This window comes from Callionymus lyra, chromosome 2 (assembly GCF_982586985.1).
Source record: "Callionymus lyra chromosome 2, fCalLyr1.hap1.1, whole genome shotgun sequence".
NCBI classification, from domain to species: Eukaryota; Metazoa; Chordata; class Actinopteri; order Syngnathiformes; family Callionymidae; genus Callionymus; species Callionymus lyra.
In genome coordinates this window covers 30,940,122-30,962,407 of record NC_141819.1, presented here as the reverse complement: position 1 = coordinate 30,962,407, position 22,286 = coordinate 30,940,122, and the positions used below count along the sequence as shown (strand labels likewise).

Here is a 22,286-nt window from a genome sequence, read left to right as displayed (position 1 = left end):
AATTTTGTTTTAGTTCCCTTTACAGATATTATAGGGTAGTAAGAAAGACACAAGTGCACGCATTCTGTGTCTATAGATTTGTCTGTATTACATAAGAATGAATGATCAAGAGAATCATCACTGAAAATAAATAAATGAGAGCTATGTCAATAAATTATTACTTTCAAAATACTTTATTATTAAAGTGTGACAGGATAGTCACTCGACAGATGAGGCCAAAGAGATGTTTAAAAAGAATAACGTAATCCTGTTTTTTTTTCTTTTCTATTTTCAGCAAATCAAAAACAATTTTCTACATTCATTTCATCAAAAAAAAAGAAAAAAAAATGTCCACCAAGCCATATTTCAATGAAATCCTCACAAGACAATTGTGGCACTTGATACCTGTGCAACTCTTTCCTCTGGACTACAAGAGGTAGGCTTAATAAAGCCTGACCCAGACTGTAGCCCCACATAATAATAATCCTAATAATAAATTAACCAAACATCATATTTCTTTTAAACACAAATGACAAATGTAAATAAACAAAAAGCTGTACCGCACCATAGAAAATAGAAACAAAACACCTCCTGTGGAGAACAAATAAGAAATAAACACTCATAAAACACCTCCGTCCAAATGGAATGTGCCACTCACCACACCCCAAAACACCTCTATTTTAACTGGATGGTTCAGTCCCTCTGGTTCTCTTCCCCAAACCAGGACATGGTGAGTACTTGACTGATAATTTACAGTTTACGCTGAGACACAAAGCAAATACTACATGTATTGAAAAAATATCCAGGTACATGTTCTGAGTAGGCCCGCACCTTTGGGAATTATGAGAAAGATTACTGGTTCTAGCATTTAGCTTCTGCGCTAACAAGCTGTCGGACTCAAAGTTTTTCTATGTTTGATCAAGAAAGCAATATGTTCGAAACAAGTTCTGCAATATGATAAAACAAGTCGGAATTACGTTTGGACCAGAAATCCAAGTCAATAACTGCAAGTTCCAAACTAAAAAATGTTTTATGGAGAAATAAATAAAAAGCAACTTGAATCGTTCATTACACTCCTCTTCTATCTCTACTGTCACTCAAGGTCGTCATCCCTCAATCACAATAATACTTTATACAGTACTTTTCTTTTTAAAAACACAGTGAGCAACAACTACACAACACATTATGTCAAACATATCTCATCAGTTGCTCCGTCTTCTTCCACCATGCAGTGTTGTTGGTTTAAGTCGTTCTTAAACCAGAGGAAAGACTCCCACATGCGTGACATTTTCCTTCTGACTTTAATCGGCAACATGTCAAACATGTCACGCAGCATCTGTTCAACAGTGTCCCTCCAGGATCCTCCTCCATGTTCCACTCTGCTCTCCTGCTGGTTGAGCAGCAGGAGCCGGGGCCCCAGAACCCCTCTATCTGAGCAAGTCTTGTTCCTCTCTCCTCCCTGCAGAGGAGGGCAGAGCTGCTTCAGTCTCGCAGGGGTGAACATCGACACCCGCAGAGAGACTCACCAGCTGCTCTTCTCTGCTGGAGGACTGCCTGGAGCTCCAGCTCTGCTCCATGATTCGATTGTCGACCAGAGTGATGGATGAGTGTCCTGAGTGACAGCAGGAGGAAACTGATGACACCTAAACGTGTGGAACATCCAAGGACACTCCATCCTCACTCCTTCTCCTCAAGCTCTTCTAGCCTGGAGCTTCTCCCTGGTCCTCCACCTCCCAGACCTCTTTGATGCAAATAAAACTGTAGCCAACACACCATACTTCACTAAACTGTACGATTCCAATTGATACTGTTGTGTACTATTCTTAATCAATTGTACTCTGCATAGTTGGCTTCTTCAAGTTACTTTATTAACTTAAATATTTGTTAGAATATCTAGTTCAGTACTACCTATAAAGTATACCATCATACCCTAACATTCATATGACTAGCCATATTAGAAATATTTATACTATTATTAACAAGAAAATACTACAATACACTGCACTTGCTAACAATACATGTAAAAACTTATTTACCTCACATCAACTATATGAACTCTATTATACTTTACAAAGTCTGTTCTATAATTACCCTGCTGAAGTTTTCAATACCAAATATAACACATTAATATGACAATTGAGACACTATGAACAAACATACTACATGATACACTTCTGCAATTCTATACCAAATATCTACCACTATACTGTTATGTCTGGTACTTAATGTACGTTAAAAATCTATAATGCAAATAAAAGAATGCTACAGGACACACTTAGGCAATATACAGTAAACAATTCACAAAACACAGATAACTACTGAATTGACACAGAAAACATGCAATGCCTATAAACACTGTTTATGTCAGTCAAATATCAAAGCTATGAAGTTAGACATTAACTAGTTTTTATCGAGAAACCCTCTCATGATCTATATTTTTTCCTCAACTTTATATTTGTCAAAACAAATGTACCTTTAGTTGTACAACACATTTAAGTCAACAAGATTTTTTTTTTTCTGAACCACCCTAGATAACACAACACTAGACTTACTACTCTTGCATACTAACAAACTTATCATTACCATGATATACTACACCACCCTAACAAATACTTTACTAGACTATACTTATTCAGGTATATTACAAAATGCCATCAACTGTATGCTGTAATAAAACATAAATTGTTTACCACTCGAGTGATTTAACTTGTATGTCGAATGAATGAAAACTAATATCAAATTACTAAATAAAACACTAAGAAGTAAGTAAGTAAGTAATATTTGTAGAGCGCTTTTCTAGAGCAGGGTCACAAAGCGCTTAAACAATCAAAACAATACACAATGAAATATAAACTTAAAAGATCAAGACGACACCGAGACAAGCACAGGAGACTCATACAATAAAGGAAAAGCCTGAACAAATAAAAGTGTCTTCAGATGTTTCTTGAAGGAGTCAGTAGACTATACTGTTGGTCACCAACCTTATTTGCACCACAGACCGGTTTAATGTTGGCGTTATTTGTGTGTACTGGCCTATGATTAAAAAAGAAAAAAGAAAAATATAATATAATATGAATCAGCAGGAGCACTTGTCTGGTTTCTCTGAGAAAAGATGGTTCCACGTAGAGATTGTGTTTAACTCACCATTTATCATCCTATTTATTTTTTAAGTAAACTTGAACAAAATAGCCTCACATACTAATATGTTTCGAGAAAATACTTCAAATTCTTATTTTTTCTTTTCTGTGTGACCTGGTATCAAATGCCTTGTGGACCAGTACCGGTCCCCGACCCAGTGCATGAGGACTAATGGGCTATACTAAAGTACTTGAGAACATCACCATCACTGGTCAGTGAGGCTTTTGTTCACAAAAGAAATCTGTAAATGGATAAAAAAAATAATCTTTGTGTTTGTTGTTACTGTTTTAATCTAAAAGTTATTCTGAGAATACAGTTGGTATAAATAAGTGGTTTAAATAAGTGGGGATTTGGGGATCCCTGCTCTAGAACACTGTTCTTACATAAATATATTGTCGTAGAATGGCAATAACATTTGACACTATAAATATGCTACTTACAGTAAAGTAGTAAAAGTGTGGTGTGACACATAAACTTGCTATTAACTGAAGGTCAGAGATAGTTTAAAGAATAGTTGCAATAAAACTGATTAACTAAAAAATCATCTCTGTCTGCTTCACTTTAAACTCATGACTTCTGAACAAAAGGATGTTTCAAAATCATCCACTTGCTTGTTTAAAGTTGAAGCATCCCCAGAATTTCCCTCTAAAATGTTGTTTTCGGTGTCTGTGTCGCACTTTGAGAGGAGGGAGAGGTGGGGTCTGCGCCTCCGCCGAACACTTTGTCCCTGAATGTTCTCCCAGACATGTGATGACGCAGCAGTCTGTCTGCTGTCTGGTGCTGCGTCATGAGCGCAAAGCCTCCCCAAAAACTGCACCTCTCCCTCTCAGCATCCGCCATCCTCTCGCCTCCTCCTCCTCCTCTACACTTTTATTTTAACATTGATCCGGAATCCACCTGCTCAAAAGATCTCCGCGTCTGGGATTATTAAGGATTAAGAAGTAAGAAGTAAGTGGTGCCATGCGGTGTTCTGCGGCAGCGGCGCGCCGCGGCGAGCTGTCCCGTCTCCGCCGCTGGATGCTGCCGGCGTGATCTCCAGACCGCAGCGGGAGGAGGATGGTGGAGGAGGGCGGCTAGGGTCCGCTATCATCGCCTGCTCGCTACAGCCCTGGATCGGGGTGCCCGTCTAAAGTGTGCGCCGGGCGGAGGTCTGGACCCCCGCGCCGCCGACTGGAGAGCGCGTCTGAGCGGGCACGTGGTCGCGTGAGGAGCCGCTGTGGGGGGACTGGAGCAGAGATGTGAGTTTGAAATCCTCACTTGTGGTCGCTCAGAATTGCACCCCCTCCACAACTTCCTAGGCTCATCTCCTTAAAATTGGGATTCTTTAAAAATATGGTTTAAAAGTTGGGGTGTGTTCAAACTTCATTTCTTCAAGAGACTTTTCCAGACAAGCATCAGGACTTCAATCTCAGGTGGATCCTCGCCTCCTTCACTGGCAGACCGTCCCCTCAAATATTTGTGTCTGTGGACTCTTTAACCCCCGGAGGCCTCGGCAACTGTGACTATACCACTGTGGATTTACAAAAGAAGTTTTTTAAGTAAGAGCAATTATTTTAGCCAGACTTCTATTTCTTTGGCACAAAACAATCAGGGTTTTCGTGGGAACAGACTTGTCACCTCAGGGATCACATCGAAAGTGACACAAAATCTCAGACGACGTCTCAGGGATCTCCAGACTCTAATCAAACCCAATCCGTAAAAAAATCTCAGGCGACGTTTGTCTTCCTCGTCTTTTTCGGAGGCGGCTCATGAATCAGGATGGCAGACGACAGTTTCCAGTACCGAGCGCTCTACGAGTACCGACGGCAGCACGGTGATGACATCAGCCTGCAGCCCGGCGACCTGCTTACCGTACCCAAGGCCTCCCTGCCGGAGTGCCAGGAGGGCCACGAGCAGAGCCCACGAGGGTGGCTGCACGGGACCAACGAGAGGACCAAAGAAAAGGGGAACTTTCCAGGGACTTTTGTGGAGTACGCTGGGGTGCTGAGGACCGGCCCGACTATGGCGGCGAAGACGGGCTGGTCCAGGACTCTACCACCATCCCAGATGGGGGTCCAGACCACGGGTAGTCAGCTTGTGGGAGCTTCCTCAGGTAAGCTTGATTGGCTGGCCCTAGTTCTTGCAAGGTTTCTGCTATTGTTGCCATGGTTACAGTTGTCCGAGTGTCAAGACAAGTTGTTAGTATAAGAAGTGGGTTCACTGGTGTCTTATAGTTTTTGTTGTTGAAACAACAACTGCAGGTCGAGTACTATTGTGTTCTGCTGTTTATTAAGGAAAACTAAGGTTCAGGGTTCAAACAGAACATAGAAATATTGTTTTTATTTGAAACATACACTATATTGCCTTTGAATATTGACTTGGTTTAAACCTCTCTATAGTTCTGGTGACCATGAAGTACCAAACATCTTCAAGAACAAAAACGCAGGAAAGCGTAGTTCAACATAGTAGTAGTGTAGTGAGATCATCTGAACTCGTCTCAACTCTGCAGACGTCTGGAGGCTTGACCAGATTTTAAGGTCAGCAAACGTATCGCCTCGCTTATTAGGTTTTCTCCCAGTTGGTTTAAGTGTAAATGATTATTATTGGAGTTGGTTATTATGTAAAAATGTACAAATGCTGATGTGATTCTGAGACTGAGCTGCTAAATTTACCCTTGTTGTTGTGACTGCTTATGTAACTGTCGGGCTTTTTTTAGTGGCAGACAACAATGGACTGACAATTGTTTTTCCCATTTATTCCATTCGGTTCAACCCGAATATCAGTTTCAAGGATTATGGAAAACAAACCACACATTTAGTTTGTTTATTATGAATAAATTAATTATTCTAAATTGCTGAATATCAAAGTCAGCGGAAATAAAAACCTTTTAAGTTAGGGTTTCAAAATCATCTTCAGACTATTAATACGATGAGCATTAGGATGAGCATTAAGCCTTTGAACTTTGTTCATTAGGAACTTTGTTGATTTTGTATCGCAACAGTAGCATGATTCATGTTATTTATTTTAGTTTTTCTTTGTGTCTGGGGACAATTACATTATCTTCTTATCTTATGATAATATTTTAATTATAATGGATAATAATACCATTTTTACACTGGTGTAAATGGACCCAGATAAATAAAGGCAGTGTGCTGCATCAGGCCCCCGGGCCTGACTTTCCACATGTCTCTTTAAAATGCTTATGGTAAAGTTTACAAAACAATCTCCTTTTGTAGCCATAAGAAGCTACGTATTAACTTAAGAAACTCGGATCTCAGTGAACTCTTGAAATACTTAATGATTTCTTAAATTGTTGGCAACTTCTCCAACATCACATGAATACATATTACATCAAGATATATCTTCTAACCAAAGATCAAGAAGTCAACAGTGATCCATGATTTATCCGTGGAGTGAGTTCATGTGATGGTCGTAAACTTCCAGTCTATCAAACCGAGCGCGGCGCTCACACGCCGGCTCGACACTCATCTCAGAGGGAATCGATACGAAGATGTGCTGCCGACTGATTTAGAGCCGCGACCGCTCACAACAAATGTTTTTCGCAGAATTCCGTCGTTGAGGAGATGTACGATCATCGATCCGCAAACTCATGATTATTCATACGTCATCTTCCGAGCCCGGATGTTTCGGGCATCGATCATTATTGAGCCGGGAACACGGCTCCAAATCAACCCAGTGCTGCGAACACGCTTCATGTTATTGCATGTACATGACTCGCTTTACAAGGAAACTCATTTACTGACGTTTGTATCAAGAGTTATCCTTTTTTACTTAGTCCTCAAACTGCTATAAACTTTTAATACTAAAAGGACAAAAAAACACTGAACTCACAAAACAACTGGTCACATGACCTTTTTCCTCTGTTTACTGACCTCTAGAATGAAACAGTTTTGTGTAGTCTTTGCCTCAAAATAATAACCCCTGTTATGCTTATTTGTCTTCCTCCAACGCAATCGGATTCAAATTATACTTCGTTGAAATTTTTGAAATATTTTCATTTTGTGTAAAACTACAATGGAAACCCAAGTACACATTATTCATTGGTAGCAAGTTAATGGGTGTTTGCATTGCAGTTAGCTTTAAGGTACCAATCTTTTACAATATTTAAAAGTTTGATGATAACTTTGGTTGCACCATAATGGGCATTTACATTGGAGTTAGCTTTAAGCTAGCAATCTTTTACAATATTTAAAGGTTTCATGCTAACTTTGGAAGCACCTTAATGGGCACTACATTGCAGTTAGCTTTAAGCTAGCAATCTTTTACAATATTTAGAAAGTTTGATGCTAACTTTGGTAGCACCTCAATGGGTGTTTACATTGGAGTAAGCTTTAAGCTAGCAATCTTTTACAATATCTAAAGGTTTCATGCTAACTTTGGTAGCACCTTAATGGGCGATTGCATTGCAGTTAGCTTTAAGGTACCAATCTTTTACAATATTTAAAAGTTTGATGCTAACTTTGGTTGCAGCTTAATGGGCGTTTGCATTGCAGTTAGCTTTAAGCTAGCAATCTTTTACAATATTTAAAAGTTTGATGCTAACTTTGGTTGCAGCTTAATGGGCGTTTGCATTGCAGTTAGCTTTAAGCTAGCAATCTTTTACAATATGTAAAAGTTTGATGCTAAGTTTTGTATCACCTTAATGGGCGTTTGCATTGCAGTTAGCTTTAAGCTAGCAATCTTTTACAATATTTAAAAGTTTGATGCTAACTTTGGTTGCAGCTTAATGTTCGTTTACATTGCAGTTAGCTTTAAGCTAGCAATCTTTTACAATATTTAAAAGTTTGATGCTAACTTTGGTTGCAGCTTAATGGGCGTTTGCATTGCAGTTAGCTTTAAGCTACCAATCTTTTACAATATGTAACAGTTTGATGCTAAGTTTTGTATCACCTTAATGGGCGTTTGCATTGCAGTTAGCTTTAAGCTAGCAATCTTTTACAATATTTAAAAGTTTGATGCTAACTTTGGTTGCAGCTTAATGGGCGTTTGCATTGCAGTTAGCTTTAAGCTACCAATCTTTTACAATATGTAAAAGTTTGATGCTAACTTTGGTTGCAGCTTAATGTTCGTTTGCATTGCAGTTAGCTTTAAGCTAGCAATCTTTTACAATATTTAAAAGTTTGATGCTAACTTTGGTTGCACCTTAATGGGCGTTTGCATTGTATTTAGCTTTAAGCTAGCAATCTTTTACAATATTTAAAAGTTTGATGCTAACTTTGGTTGCAGCTTAATGGGCGTTTGCATTGCAGTTAGCTTTAAGCTACCAATCTTTTACAATATGTAAAAGTTTGATGCTAAGTTTTGTATCACCTTAATGGGCGTTTGCATTGCAGTTAGCTTTAAGCTAGCAATCTTTTACAATATTTAAAAGTTTGATGCTAACTTTGGTTGCAGCTTAATGTTCGTTTACATTGCAGTTAGCTTTAAGCTAGCAATCTTTTACAATATGTAAAAGTTTGATGCTAACTTTGGTTGCACCTTAATGGGCGTTTGCATTGCAGTTAGCTTTAAGCTAGCAATCTTTTACAATATTTAAAAGTTTGATGCTAACTTTGGTTGCAGCTTAATGTTCGTTTACATTGCAGTTAGCTTTAAGCTAGCAATCTTTTACAATATTTAAAAGTTTGATGCTAACTTTGGTTGCACCTTAATGGGCGTTTGCGTTGTATTTAGCTTTAAGCTAGCAATCTTCGAGAATATTTAAATATGCATAGCAATAATTTGAACCTAATTGAAACTGGACATAATAGCTTTTAGGCTTGGAAGACAATTTATACATCGAGACAACAACAAGTCTTTTTTTTTTGATAATCGCTAAGGTAATCTCTTGTTCTCATTAGAGAACCCTCCTGCCCCGGAGGTAAAGCTTGATAGTCTCACATCACTAATCAGTTAACCATACAACGCTTCTCCCCTGAGCTCGCCGGCTCCGTCTCGCTCACATTAATGGATTCCTGACGCAAGGCAATCTCACCTGCCGTAGTTTCCTGCTAACGCTAGCTGGGCGTATATGTTGCGCGGCGATAAGAGGCGTGTTATCTGACTCTCTCCACGCTCCGAGCCATTCTGGCGCTAATGAGCCGATGCAATTAGATCCGTTTCCCGATGAGACGATGTCGAGCGTTTGTTTCATCGCAGCAGGAAGTCAAGGATCCTCCATCGAGGGTGAGGTCGGCTTCCTGTGTACGACGAGTTCACCGAGATCCTGATTACGACTCCGACAGTGTTGTGAGTGATTCATTTAGAGAGTCTGTCTACATGAACGCTGACAAATCCCTACAAATCTGTAGAGATTTCTGTCGACTCCTGTCATGTATGGAATATCTTAACACACAACTCGACTCGTTCATTACTATTGTTGATCAGAAATTAAGGGTTCATTGTAAAAATAAATAAATAAAGGCAACTAATGGAAAAACACTTTTTTAGTAAATGTAAAAGGTTTCCAGATTCATCAAATAGAGAATAAATAAACGTAGAAATTTGTTCAGTATCATTAAAGAATTACACTTTTACACAACTGAAAAAAATTAAGAGGCCAACTCATCACAATATAACAATATTGTTATTAAAAATGTTATTGAATATTATTGTATTATTTGATTTACATCACATAAAAAAATCATATAATAATATAATAATGTCCACGACACACATTCTTTTCTAAATCTAAACAAAGTCATGACAAAAAAACAATATGGAAAAAACGGTTTTACATGGAAAAGTAATATATAAAGAACAGTTGATATAAAAATTTTATAAAAATAGAATACATTTAATAACAAGTAGGACAAATAGTGACCTTTAATTATGAAAGTGCTCACAATTTATGTAATGAAATTAACTGAAAATAAGAAACCTTTATATTGTTTTTAGACTTAAGGTGCTCGTCTCCCTCTAGTCTTCCTCCTCAGGCACCAGTTCTCTGCACTGCGTCAGAGCTGCAGGTCAATGAGTCGCTGCAGTGCAGACGGACTCGCCACGTGCTTTAGGAATTTTGGGATTCAATTATGACTGTGAAGCAAAAAGAGTCCTGTAATAGAGTATCTCACTCATGTATTTAAAGTTTTTGGTCTTACTTGTGATACTATTTCTTCCTTTGAAGGCCTCGAGCTCGAACTTTTTGAAAATTATTTTTTATAACAGATGAACTGACAGTTGCTCGGTTATCAGACACAGACAGAAACACAAAACATGCAAAATGCACAAATATGATTACAATAACAATTGTATTTATGAATTTAAAAATGGCATAATATATTGAAAATAGCACAATAGAAACTAACATTATAAAACAATATAAATGCTGTTAATATAAATAAACAACATATTAAGATATTAAGGTAAAACACAGTAAACAAGTGAAAGAATGTAAAAAACAATCAATACATTTAGTAAAGAGTTAAAAGGATTACAAAAAGCTAGTACACAATTTAAAAAGATTTAAAACAAATAACAGACTAATGAACAAATAGACTTTAGATGTTCTTTTATTGTCATTGCACAGAAAACACAGCAGTGAAACTGGCAACGAAATTTCGTTGCTTGGCAACCGTTAAAAACACAGCAGAGAGATGTATATATTAAAAGTATAAATATAAATATTAATACGTTAAATATAGTGCAATATAGTATAAACTGAACAAATAAATAACATTATAAATATTGCATATAATAATTCATATATATAAAGTATAAATACAAACAAGTTAAAAATAGTGCTAATTTGTTATAAACAGAATAAATACATTTTAAATAGTGCATAGCTCAAGTCATATGTTCAAGTATATGTTAAATAAACCACAAGTGCAAATAAAAAATACATTTTTATCACAAAAATGTGTCTTACTTCTTTGTAAAATGTGAGCCTTGAACATTTTATTTGAGAATCAAGAAGTCAGTTGGGGTGATATGCCACGGACCCCCTGGACAGCTCCCATACAGTATAAACAGGCCTCTCACAAACACACCAACAAAAATGGATTCTCTTCTTGTTGTGTCTGGACTGTGGGAAGAAACCAGAGTGCCCAGAAGAAACCCATACAGACAGAAAGAACCCCTGACTCGGACCATGCTGGATTCGAACCCACAGCCATCTTGCTGCAGCAGGGGCTGATCATTAACAGTCCGAGAAGATCCCGGGCCGGTGATCCACCGGAGCAACGGTGTCAATAAAGGCAGCTCGCTCGTCAGCCGCTGGATTTACTCGCCATCAACTGGATTCAGCCATCGATCCCCGGTGCGAGCTCCACGGCTCGTTTGTCCTCTCGCCGGAGTGTTTACTCGGAGAGACGACAGGTATGAGCTCGGCTGAGTCACTCCCGCTCGGCAACACTTAGAAACTTAGAAACACAAAAGAGAACCAACATTGCACTGACAAAAAAAAAACACAAAAACACTTAGAAGAGGCACATATATAAAGTACCAGGTCACACACTCACACTAATACAACTGTGTTAGACCACAGAGATACACACAATCTCTATGTCACATCGATGAATGTTGTCTGACAAACACAAAATAAAACATTCATCGCAAAAGAAAAAACGCTTCGTAATGTTTAATAACGAAACACTCTTTTACGCGCTTGTAAATCTCTCGCGCTTTATACCTTTTGGTTATTGCGACACCGCACGTGGATGTTCCGTAATCGCCGCCGAAAAGTGCTAATGAACACCAGCGAGACTCGTGCTAGCGTGTGCACGGCTCCGGCGACAGAGCTTAAATTATTTTTACAGCGGCCGGAATTAAGGCGGTCAAACGACACGGCGGGCGAGTCGATAGAGTCACTCGAGAGGACGTTAAAAAACGGAGCGAGGGAGATGAAAATGAGGAACGGGGGAAGGGGTTTAAAAGCTTGTGGTTTTATGGTCGTACATAAACGCGGTCGGCGAGTGGGTTCTCCTGGTCAGGGTGATTTCGTTCCTCATTTCTTTTTAAACATAAAACCTGGACTCGAGACACTGCACATAGATCAGGATTTACAAGCGCCGACGTCTCTGCGGGCTTGACTTTGCCGCGCGTGACGGCGGATCAGCTAAAGGATGCTAGCTCTTACTGTTTGGTTTTTGTGTTCATTGTTCCCGCTACGTCACTCTGGACTGAAATATACGTTTTTTTATGTCTTAAGATAACTATGCAAAAGTTGAAAAAAGTTAACTATTGTTGGAAAACTTAAAATCCCACGGAAAAAATATTAAATATACAAATAAGTAACATTTGAAAAATAAGACTATTGCCTTGTGACCCTGGTTTAGAAAGGCGCTTTTCAAAAATATATTATTAACTTACTTATGAACTATTTAAATAACATTTAAAATACAAATCAAAAGAAAAATTGTACGGAAAAAAAAAAAAACTAGACCAATGAATGGGAATGAGGGGAAAAAAAGGGTTATTTATTTAGTTTATTTTAGGAAAAAAGATTTTTGACTATGAATGAAAGTCGACTTTCAGAAAATGGTAGCTTAGCATTAGCAGCAAAGGCCTCAACTCAAGCCTTGGATAAAGTGATGATGGTCGTAACAATCATCAGTATGTTGAGATTTACGCAACGAATATAAAACACGTTGATATTTCTTTCTATTGCACTTTCTATATTGAAAAACTGTTTCTTTTTGTTTCTTGCTAACAATGCTAAGAAGGTAAAGCTAACCAACACACAACAACAAGCTGGTTAATCCACCAGATGGAGATTTTTGTTTAGTTTTTCCCAATGATCCAATAAATACAGAGAGAAACAGAAAAAGATTCCCAAAAAATATCCCCAACACCTTCAAGAAAAACAGAACTAAAGCGAAGAAATTTCAACAACCAATAGTTCATGGTGACTTGTTTGTTATCGTTTTTTTTTTTTTTTTTGCACACTGTGAGCCACATTAAAATGAAAGCAAACACAAGGTCGGACCAAACATGATTAAAACAAACAAAAAAAAACTTTCACCTGCAAAATAAACTGTCCTGTACCAGCTTCTTGGTCACAAATCATTGCATAAAAGTAATAATTAAATGGTTAATTAATTCTGAAGAGTTCTTCTACTCCAGCCGGACCATACATCTTACTGGCTATTACTCCTTTGTTGCTTCTCTTCCTCCCATTTGTCGTCACTCGCTGTGATTAATCCCTGTTTGTTATTCCACTGCAAATATTCTGATCGTGGCCTTTTGGAATCCCTTACGTGGCCATTTTGTCGAGTGTGTTCGGATGTTTGTGTGTGTTTGCTGTTATTGCCTCTTTCTTTCTTGCTGATGACGTTTGAAACCACTGACCTGCTCACAGACATGGATCTTGTTATTTCACATGAGTTTTAAAAACTCCCACATGAGTGTTCTTGGTCCCGTCTCAAGTCAAACCGTCGCTGCAGCGGCTGATTGAAGATGAAAACTGTGACTTATTAAGAGATTTGATGAAAGATTGACTCTCTTGGATGACCTGATTGTTAATTCATGTCCAAACGCCAGAGTTAACCTTCCAGTCGTCGGCGGTTCCTCGTCGTCCTCCCTTTGTTCTGCTCTTGATTAGCGAAGTTGAAAAAGCTTCACCGCCGCGTCGCTCCGGCGCCGAACTCTCCCTGAACTCACCTGCGACACCGAGGGTTCGCTCGGTGACGAGTTTAAGTCCAGTGATGTTCCGCCGCTTTCTTCTCCGTCATTCTCTTTGTTGTGGCCCCGCTGTCATTTAGTGGTCGCTCTCTTCCGTCGCTCCCCTCCGGCCCTTCGCTCGATCAAAGGCTGCGTATGAATATTGAATAACTTTCTGTCTTTCTGGGTCGAATGTGTTCAAATGAATCCAGTTTATAGGTTTTATAGAAGCTTGAGGGCTGCGCTCGAACGACTCCCTGTCGCGCTGGGTTGATGTAGGATATGACCACATTTGTATTTAATATGTATTCATGGTTGAAGACCGCACTGATGCTCAACCAATGCTATCGTTTCTCATGATACACATGCGTTCACCAGAGAGATCTTCATTGGATCATGGAGAGCCTCTGGCCTTCCTGATGGCTCATGATGGTCACCTCACTGGGATTCAAACTCACCACTGCAGGCGGATACACAACTAAACAGAATAGCCTCTTAAAAACTGATGTGTGTGGAGGGGGGTCCCCAACATTTATTGCATCACGGACCGGTATTATGTCGACATTATATTCAAGGACCGACCTTGAGATTAAAACAGCAAGTAATAAATCAAATCGATTTTGTGTTTCAATCATTTTTACTAGTTTACAGGTTTATTTATTTTAAATTAACTTGACTTAAACAAGGCTCATTTTACTTTGGAGAAAATAGATTCATCTCTTTGACAAAACAAAACATATTTCAGACAGTGATAATAAAACTTTTTTCTTTCTGTGTAGCAAGGTAACAAACGGCAGGGGGTCGGGGACCCCTGCATTAATACAGAACGATTATTGAAAATAATCGAATCGCGATTAATTTCCTAAATATTGCGATCGCAATTAAATATGTGATTATTTTTTCAATGTCTTTTTTTATGCTTTTTTTTTCTCTAATACAATAAGTGATTCACTTCAAAATAAACATACATTGAAATAAACAGAGAAGGTTCATTTAGTTACTATAGTTACACTTACGTTCAACTTGAAACCTTGTAAATATTCACTGCAAAGATTAAAAAAAAACCAGCAAAAATTAGATAAAAGGTGTGATGTAAACTTTTATATTAATTAAATCATTCAGCCCTAATTAGGACCCCTTGTGTAAAATTTCGGAGGTTATAAATTCAGTTACAACCATTAACCACTATCATTTTGCAAGAGAAACAGTTTGGACATTTTTTGTGTGTCCACATGACCAGGGTCAATTGTCTTCAACTAGTAGAACATGTTTCTGACAACAAACAATTTAATTTTGTATTTATTATTGTAGTAAATCTATCTTTATTCCGTTTTTTTTTCTTTTTTTGTTGAATATTTTCTGACCATCCAAATAATTTCAGTGAATATTGAGATCATATTTAGAAAAAAACATTTTATGTCATTTTTTAGATGTTTTTTGGATGGTTTAGAAATACTTTATTGTGAAAGTTGGGTTTCTTTATTTATTGATCTTTCTTCTTCCCCTTTCTTCACTTTTCCTTTTTTTTCTTTTGGCTTGACGGTCTCTCTCAACAGACCAGTTTATAATGTGGCCCCTGAGGAAATGTAATTGACCGCCTCTGCTCTACAGGCTTGGTCTGATGCTTTGCCCAAAATACACTTGACGGGTCTGAACAAATGACAGTGTGAAGTAAAAGATGCAGTATATTGTTCACTTCAAATAGTGATACTCACTTTTGTTTAGTCTTAGTTCAAGGTCAGGTCTGTGTGGCACACATTTGCTTTGGTGAGCTCAACATTCCCAGAGCACATGAGGCCAACCTGCAAGATTACTTGAAAGATGTGACGTCATCTGCAAACCTGCAGCTGCTCCTGTGTGTAGACTTTGTGTTACTTGAAAAAAAACAAAAAACAATATGTATGTCACTATTGGAAATGGAAATTTGCTTATTGCCTCTTGTTATTTGTTTGTCTTTTGTAACGCATTATATGACCATAAGAAGTAGAACACATTCAGTTGGATTAGTTGACAATTATCAGGTCTAAAATCCAAATTATGTTCATTATTGTCTGATATATATGTTAATCGACTCAATAGATACACATTCTTTCAACACGATGAATGTATATAATGAATTATAATAATAAAACATAAGAATATAGGGTTATAATCAGCCGATGTTCTCCTCAGTTGATATTCTTGACCTCGAGGTCACTCTTCCTTCTTCCTCTTCTTTATTTCGAATGTTTATTTGCCTCAAGTTTCATTTCAAACAATTACATCTCACCTTGGATATTGTTCTCTGTTCTTTCGAGGCAAGATTAACGGTAGCAGTGTTTTTGATATTGAATATTCGCACCGGAAACCAGCCGAGTCTTCGTCAGATACATGTCCAAAGTTGATCTCATGACAGCCAGTCGAACTCTTTACCTACAGAGGTTCGTCTTTTAGGTTCTGATCGGACCGTCTATATATTTATTGTCCAATTGGATACTTCCACAACTAACAGAAGAAAATTAAAAATATAAATTTAAGTCGACAATTAACAGAAGAATACGTTTTTTCTAAACTCCACTTGAACCAAAATTATACATAAAATATTTCTGTCTCTGCTTCAGACAAGTTTGTTTGTCTCTCCGTGGAAGGTTTCAAATAGCGGCTCGGCTTGCTTGGAACCAGAGCAGGTACTAAAAGAAGTACCTGGTACCGTGCTAGTGGAAACGCAACCTTGTCGAGTGGAGCTTGAGCGAGACAGTTGAAAAAAGGGGCCATCACTCTTTCTTCTCTAATTTGCTCACCTTTAACATATTCACGTCTGCTAAATACAAATCTGTCCATCCAGGAACGGTTGTTTTATTGCGAGCGTGCATTTGTCGGCCTGTATTAGCACAACCATGCGTCTCCTACGCCGGCTGCGTCCGGGAGATTCAATTATTCGCTATTTTCAGGACAACATCTGCAAATCTTTCTTTTTTAAAGAAGCACTCATGTTATCCACTCACAGTCCTCTCCGCCGAGCACTCCCTCCATCACTTACTTTTCTCATTTAATAAAGCAGCACTTCACTACGCCATTACCTCCAGAACAATCTCCCGCTCATTCATCTTCCTCCGTCCCGCCCTCGCCGCGTTATCTAATCTCAGCCGCCGGCCCGTCTCCGCAATCCTTGTTATAAAATTTTGTTATAGGTCTTGCATTCAGCAATTTATTTTTCCCATTTATCATCTCGATTTCCAGCCCCCGGGGCACCCCCTCCATCGCTGGTACCCCCTCTCCTCCTGGCAGTTTTCTTTTTCTTAGTTTGAGCCCAATCATGGAAGCGTGGCTCTGTTTTCTCGAATCAGGGTCAGAAAGTCGCTGGTATTTCGACTCACGCTTTTTTAATTTCACACCTAACTGGAGTTCGAATCCCCCCCGAATGAAATTAAGGATTCATGTTTGCCATTTCGCAGTTAAATTAACACAGAATGTGTTAAAATAAGCGGAAGGAACGCACGCGATAATTACTTCTGAAAATCACGGCACAAAATGTTCATTATTTAAAAAATGGTTGAAGTGAGCTTTGAAAAAAAAATTAAATGTAGAAAACCAATAGACATTTAACTTAATGTGTACCTTTGTTTATTTAATAAGTGTATTTTCTTTAACTAATGTCTTTCTTTATTGAATGATCTTCATTATTTCTTCTAAAAGCACATCATCATGACAGAGGACACCATCGTTCTATCTGCACGTTTATATAAAGATTTCTTACTGCGCTCTGCGGCAGAGATCATATCTTCAACCTGGAAATTTAATTTGGGGTTCATCCATGCTCTTTGTGTATTACAATAATATTTAATTTAAAAAAACATAATTTGTATTCTCATCTACTCATTGAGAATAAATTGGCTGCAGCTCCCCCTGCAGGAGGTTATATGTATCGCAACACAAAGGCGTCTGTCAGACAGAGACTTCTGCAGCTTCCAGCTCTTGGCAGCAGAGAGATTAGAAGAAGACACACACACACACACACACACACACACACACACAGACACACACACACACCATGGAGGTATTGGGGACATGATACATGTGAGGGAGGAGGAGATGTTTGAAGTGTGAGTGTGTGAGAGAGAGAGCCTGTGACTGTAGTTAAATTTAGATTTTGGCGAATCCGCTTCCCACAGAATTCCGTCTCCTCTGTAAATCAGAGCAGTTTCACGGCTCGACTGCCAAACTTCCACAGCAGCGGCAGATTGTGCTCGCGGCAAGGGAGACGAGGATGATGAAGATGTGGGTTGGAAACAGACGGGGCGGGTCGTGTCGAACTCAGCTTCTCAACTGGACAAGAACTGGTTGTTCTGACGAGCCCAATGTCATATGAACTCTGACTTAATCCCGTGATCCACCCAGAATATCTCTTCTGTGTTTGGTCTCCTCATGTTCTCATCATCATCCTCGGCCGTGCTGCTGGTGTTTTTTAATAGTGTCTATATTTTATATATATAAATATATATTTCTTTATGAGCTGATAAGCAGTCTGTTGTTGTTGGTTTATCTTGGCAGCTGAATGACACACACCAGTTTAAACAGGTGTGTGTGTGTGTATGTGTGTGTTTTAATATGTATGTAAATAAGGTACAACACTGGCCGTGGACTCACACATTAATCGTTGGAACGTCGCCGAGCATGTAGTGTCCCGCCAGGTTTCATGTCAAGGTATGTGACGTGTGTGTGTGTGTGTGTGTGTGTGTGTGTGTGTGTGTGTGTGTGTGTGTGTGTGTGTGTGTGTGTGTGTGTGTGTGTGTGTGTGTGTGTGTGTGTGTGTGTGTGTGTGTGTGTGTGTGTGTGCTTGTGTCTGTGTGTGTGTGTGTGTGTGTGCGTGTTTGCATGTTCTCCTTCCCTTCACTTTACGCTTTTTTTACATGCTTTACTTTCTCATATTTTTGTGTCCTTCTCGCTCACATCAACTCTTGAGCCGAAGGCTAATGATTTGGTTGACCACTGTTATTGTTTAGGATTTGTTAGCATTCAGCTAAGTTAGCATTCAGGTGCCGGTCTGGCTTCATGTAAAATGCATGAGGTCAGGAAACTGTCGTGTGTAAAACAAATGCGTTTTTGTCAGTGCACTTGAATAACAACATGTCTGCATATTTTCACATTTGTGGTTATGAATAAAAAAATAACACTTTTTTAAAAACTAGGCTCACTCATCCTGATGTAATATTTCTTTTTCTATGAATGGAAAAAACTGTTTAAGTCAATGATGCACGATGCAATGATTTAACAACAGCAAACAAACAAAATCCAGTTATTTAAAAAATGAATTAAAAAAAAAACTTTTGTGTAGCCAATATTTGGTCATATACATTTATACTTGGTTCTTTTGCCTCCCTAGTCACCCTAGTCTTGCAGATCCATTTAAATATTTTAGGGGTCAAACTCAATGGATTGACCCAATGATTAAGCAAGTGGCCCATTGGTTAATTCTCAAGTAATGGGCTGATCCATCAGCTGGATCTTCAGACGTTTTTATTTGTTCAGGCTTTTCCTTGATTTTCTGGAACTCCTGTGTTGTTCTCAGTATTATCTTGACCTTTAAAGTATATACTTTATTGAATTTAGTTGTTTTTTTTGTTTAAGCACTTTGTGACCCTTGTCTGGAAAAGCGCTATATAAATACAAATTACTTACTTACTTACTAACAACACATCTGGCCTCCTTTAGTGTCAATAAAGTTTAGGGGTTTTTCACATCAAAGGAATAAAATACTAAAGTGAAGCAGAAAAACTGTTATATTTGACAAGAATAATGTGATTAAGTGAACCGATTACATGTGCAGTCTCATTAATTTCTGGACAGAAAACAGCCTTTGTTGTGAGTCGTCACAAAAGAAGGTTCCGTACATCCCATTATTATCTGTTAGCCAGGGGACGAGGCTGTGACTCATGGGTTAATGACCAAATCCCGGGCAAGCGAATCGTCTCAGAGCTCTGCTTCTGTTTGCGTCTCCGAGGAGGTTCTGGCTGCATGACTGTTTTGAATTCCTTCATGTGTAAATGTGTGTGTAGCTGAATAGCCGCGGGCTCTCGCAACAACCCTCAGTGTGCGACCGCCTTCATCTATCGCAGAGAAGTTAAAAGAAAAAACCACAAACACCCAGAAACCAGAATGTTTCCTAATCGGATTTACTCAAGGCTGCTAATGTTGACCCAGTTCCCAACTGATGTACTGTCAGAGTCTTCTGGAGCGATCCAAGGACCAGATGCAATGTAATTTGCTTCAAGTAAGAGTGTAGCTTTGTCGGTGATAAAAAAATATTGATAGTTAAACCCTCTCTCACTATATTTTCACAAAAGTATCTATACACCACCCAGAAAAATAAGTGTATCAGATAATGGGAAACATAAATCTAAGGTGATGTGAAAAGACTGCACCATTTGAGCTGTGGAAGACTTAAAGCTATATTAAAAGTGTTTGGGAAAAAGGTGTGGAATATTTGTTGCAATTCGGGAAGGACGGATTTGAAGTAGAAGACCATGGAATAGTAATTATTAATGGAAGTTTTGATTGTAGGTCCACATTTGCTTTAATTGATAAAAATAACTTTAGTTAAAGAGAACACATGGAAGCATTAGTTTAAGCTGAAGACCCAGGAAATTGATAAAATGTCCAGGAACTAGAGGTGCAGATGAAGATCCGACAGAATGGATTATAGAGGTGAAGACCAAAGGAATCTCAGGTTGTCAGTGATGGATCTTATGAAGTAGATTCGTATGAAAAGACTCACAGGTCTCAGGAGTGGTTGAAGGAGAACCATGAAAGTTATGGTTGTATGATGTATATTTTATTACCTGGCGGCCAATGGGAACTTTTGTTTTTCTCGGAGGGATCAGAGATGTTGAGGTGAAAGTCAAAGTAACTTACTCAGTGAAGGAAACTTCACTTGTAGGACGATAGGAACCCTTGTTCGAGATTGTCAATGCGTTGATATATGGAACGATGCTCTTCAGAAATTGAAGGTTGATGGTTGGTGAAGGGAAACAGAGGAACCAGAGTTGAAGCGTTGTTACGTGACGCTAACAAATACAAGTCAGAGTCTCGTGTCGGACTCCGAGTCTCTTCCATCTCTCTGGAGAACAATCTTCCTGCTGGTGTCACTCAAACTACTGCTCAATATTCCAAACGGCAGCTTTTATTACTGACTCAACCGGCAACCTGATAACACTAATTGCTGCGCGACAACCCAAATGCTTTCACCTCACACACACACACACCCACACACACACACACACACACAAAATCCAGCAGCTGACAGGCGAGACGATTGCCGCTCTCCTGCTAATTCCTTATCTCAGCCTTCAAGCCTGGATCGTGCTTCTTTTCTCATTAATGCCTCTTAACTCCCTCCATCCCTCCGTCTCTTCACTCTCACACTCTACTTTCTCTCGGCTTAATGACAATTCCACCCCCAGATTACTTTCCTGTCCATTGACACGTTGGGAACTGTAACGTTGACTGACACAGCAAGAACCTCGGCTGCCGTCTCTTCTTCTAATTCTAGTTCTATGTCCAGTTCTTTCCATCAAAACACTGCGTCTCGGCAGCGGTGATACGACGGGACTCCGACACAGACACACAAATTGAGTGATCGCTCATATTTCAGTGACTGGTGTCACTCACACATTTACGACCAGAGACTTATCGTTGTCTCCTCTGTGTCAAAATGGTACTTTGAGTAGGTGATCAGTTCTAGTTTATGGTGGCCTAGACTAGTCACTCAGTCATGGACTTCCTCCTTTAGAGTTAAACTATCCTGGACCCTTATTGGTCCAGAGAACCCACTGTATGGGAGGTGTCATAGCTTAAATGGTAGAGAGGTTTTGTCGCATTGTGTCCCTGATTGCTCCTGATGGTTGAGCTGGTGCGCTGGGTCGCAGCCTACTCCCATTAGTGTGTGGTTGTGTGTGTGAATGGGTAACTTTGTGTAAAGCACTTTGGGTGCTGAATAAGCATAGAGAAGTTTTATAGAAGTAAGAGCCATTTACCATTTACCAGTGTCTTCAAAATACAGGTACCCACGCAATCACACTGGTGTTGGGCATTATGAAATCTGTACTAGTTCAGGGTCACGAGACACAATTTCAATACAGTTTTACCTTACCTTACATGAGACTTGATCCAAGGTCGACCACTCTACTCACCACCTCCTCCGTATAAGCCATTCATATACCAACAGTGCTACAGTATCAACATTTTTCTTGAGATCAAATCAAAACTTTATGTAAAAGAAAATTTCATATATTTTGGCCAATATCTGTGGTACCACCAGTCAGAGGCTGTAGTGGCATTCTCCTGGAGTTTCTTCGCCATTGATTTCAGTATTGAAGCGCAAGGCATTCTGGGATACCACTAAGGGAGGTCCCAAATAATCTTAAAAGTGTTGACGGTATGGCCCTCCCACTCGGCCCTCTTTCCTTAATTTTGGGGTATTGTGGGAGCTTGAGGAGAGAGTTTGAGGAATGAGGAGATCCATGGGACGAACCGGACTGATACTTCTAAACATGAATTTAAGATTATTTTTGTTTCTTAGAGTCATTTAATTCACTGACAGAACAGATTAA

General features: G+C 39.0%; 1 protein-coding gene across 1 annotated transcript in view; it reads left to right on the top strand.

Annotated features, from left to right (window-relative positions):
- Positions 1-4,054: 4,054 nt before the first annotated feature.
- Positions 4,055-22,286, top strand: part of LOC148086516 (phosphatidylinositol 3-kinase regulatory subunit alpha-like) — a 66,332-nt gene continuing 48,100 nt past the window's right edge. Inside the window, exon 1 of the mRNA XM_087782994.1 lies at positions 4,055-5,209. Within this exon, the coding sequence (XP_087639120.1) occupies positions 4,876-5,209 (334 nt within the window). The 5' untranslated portion in view covers positions 4,055-4,875. The remainder of the gene's footprint in view (positions 5,210-22,286) is intronic.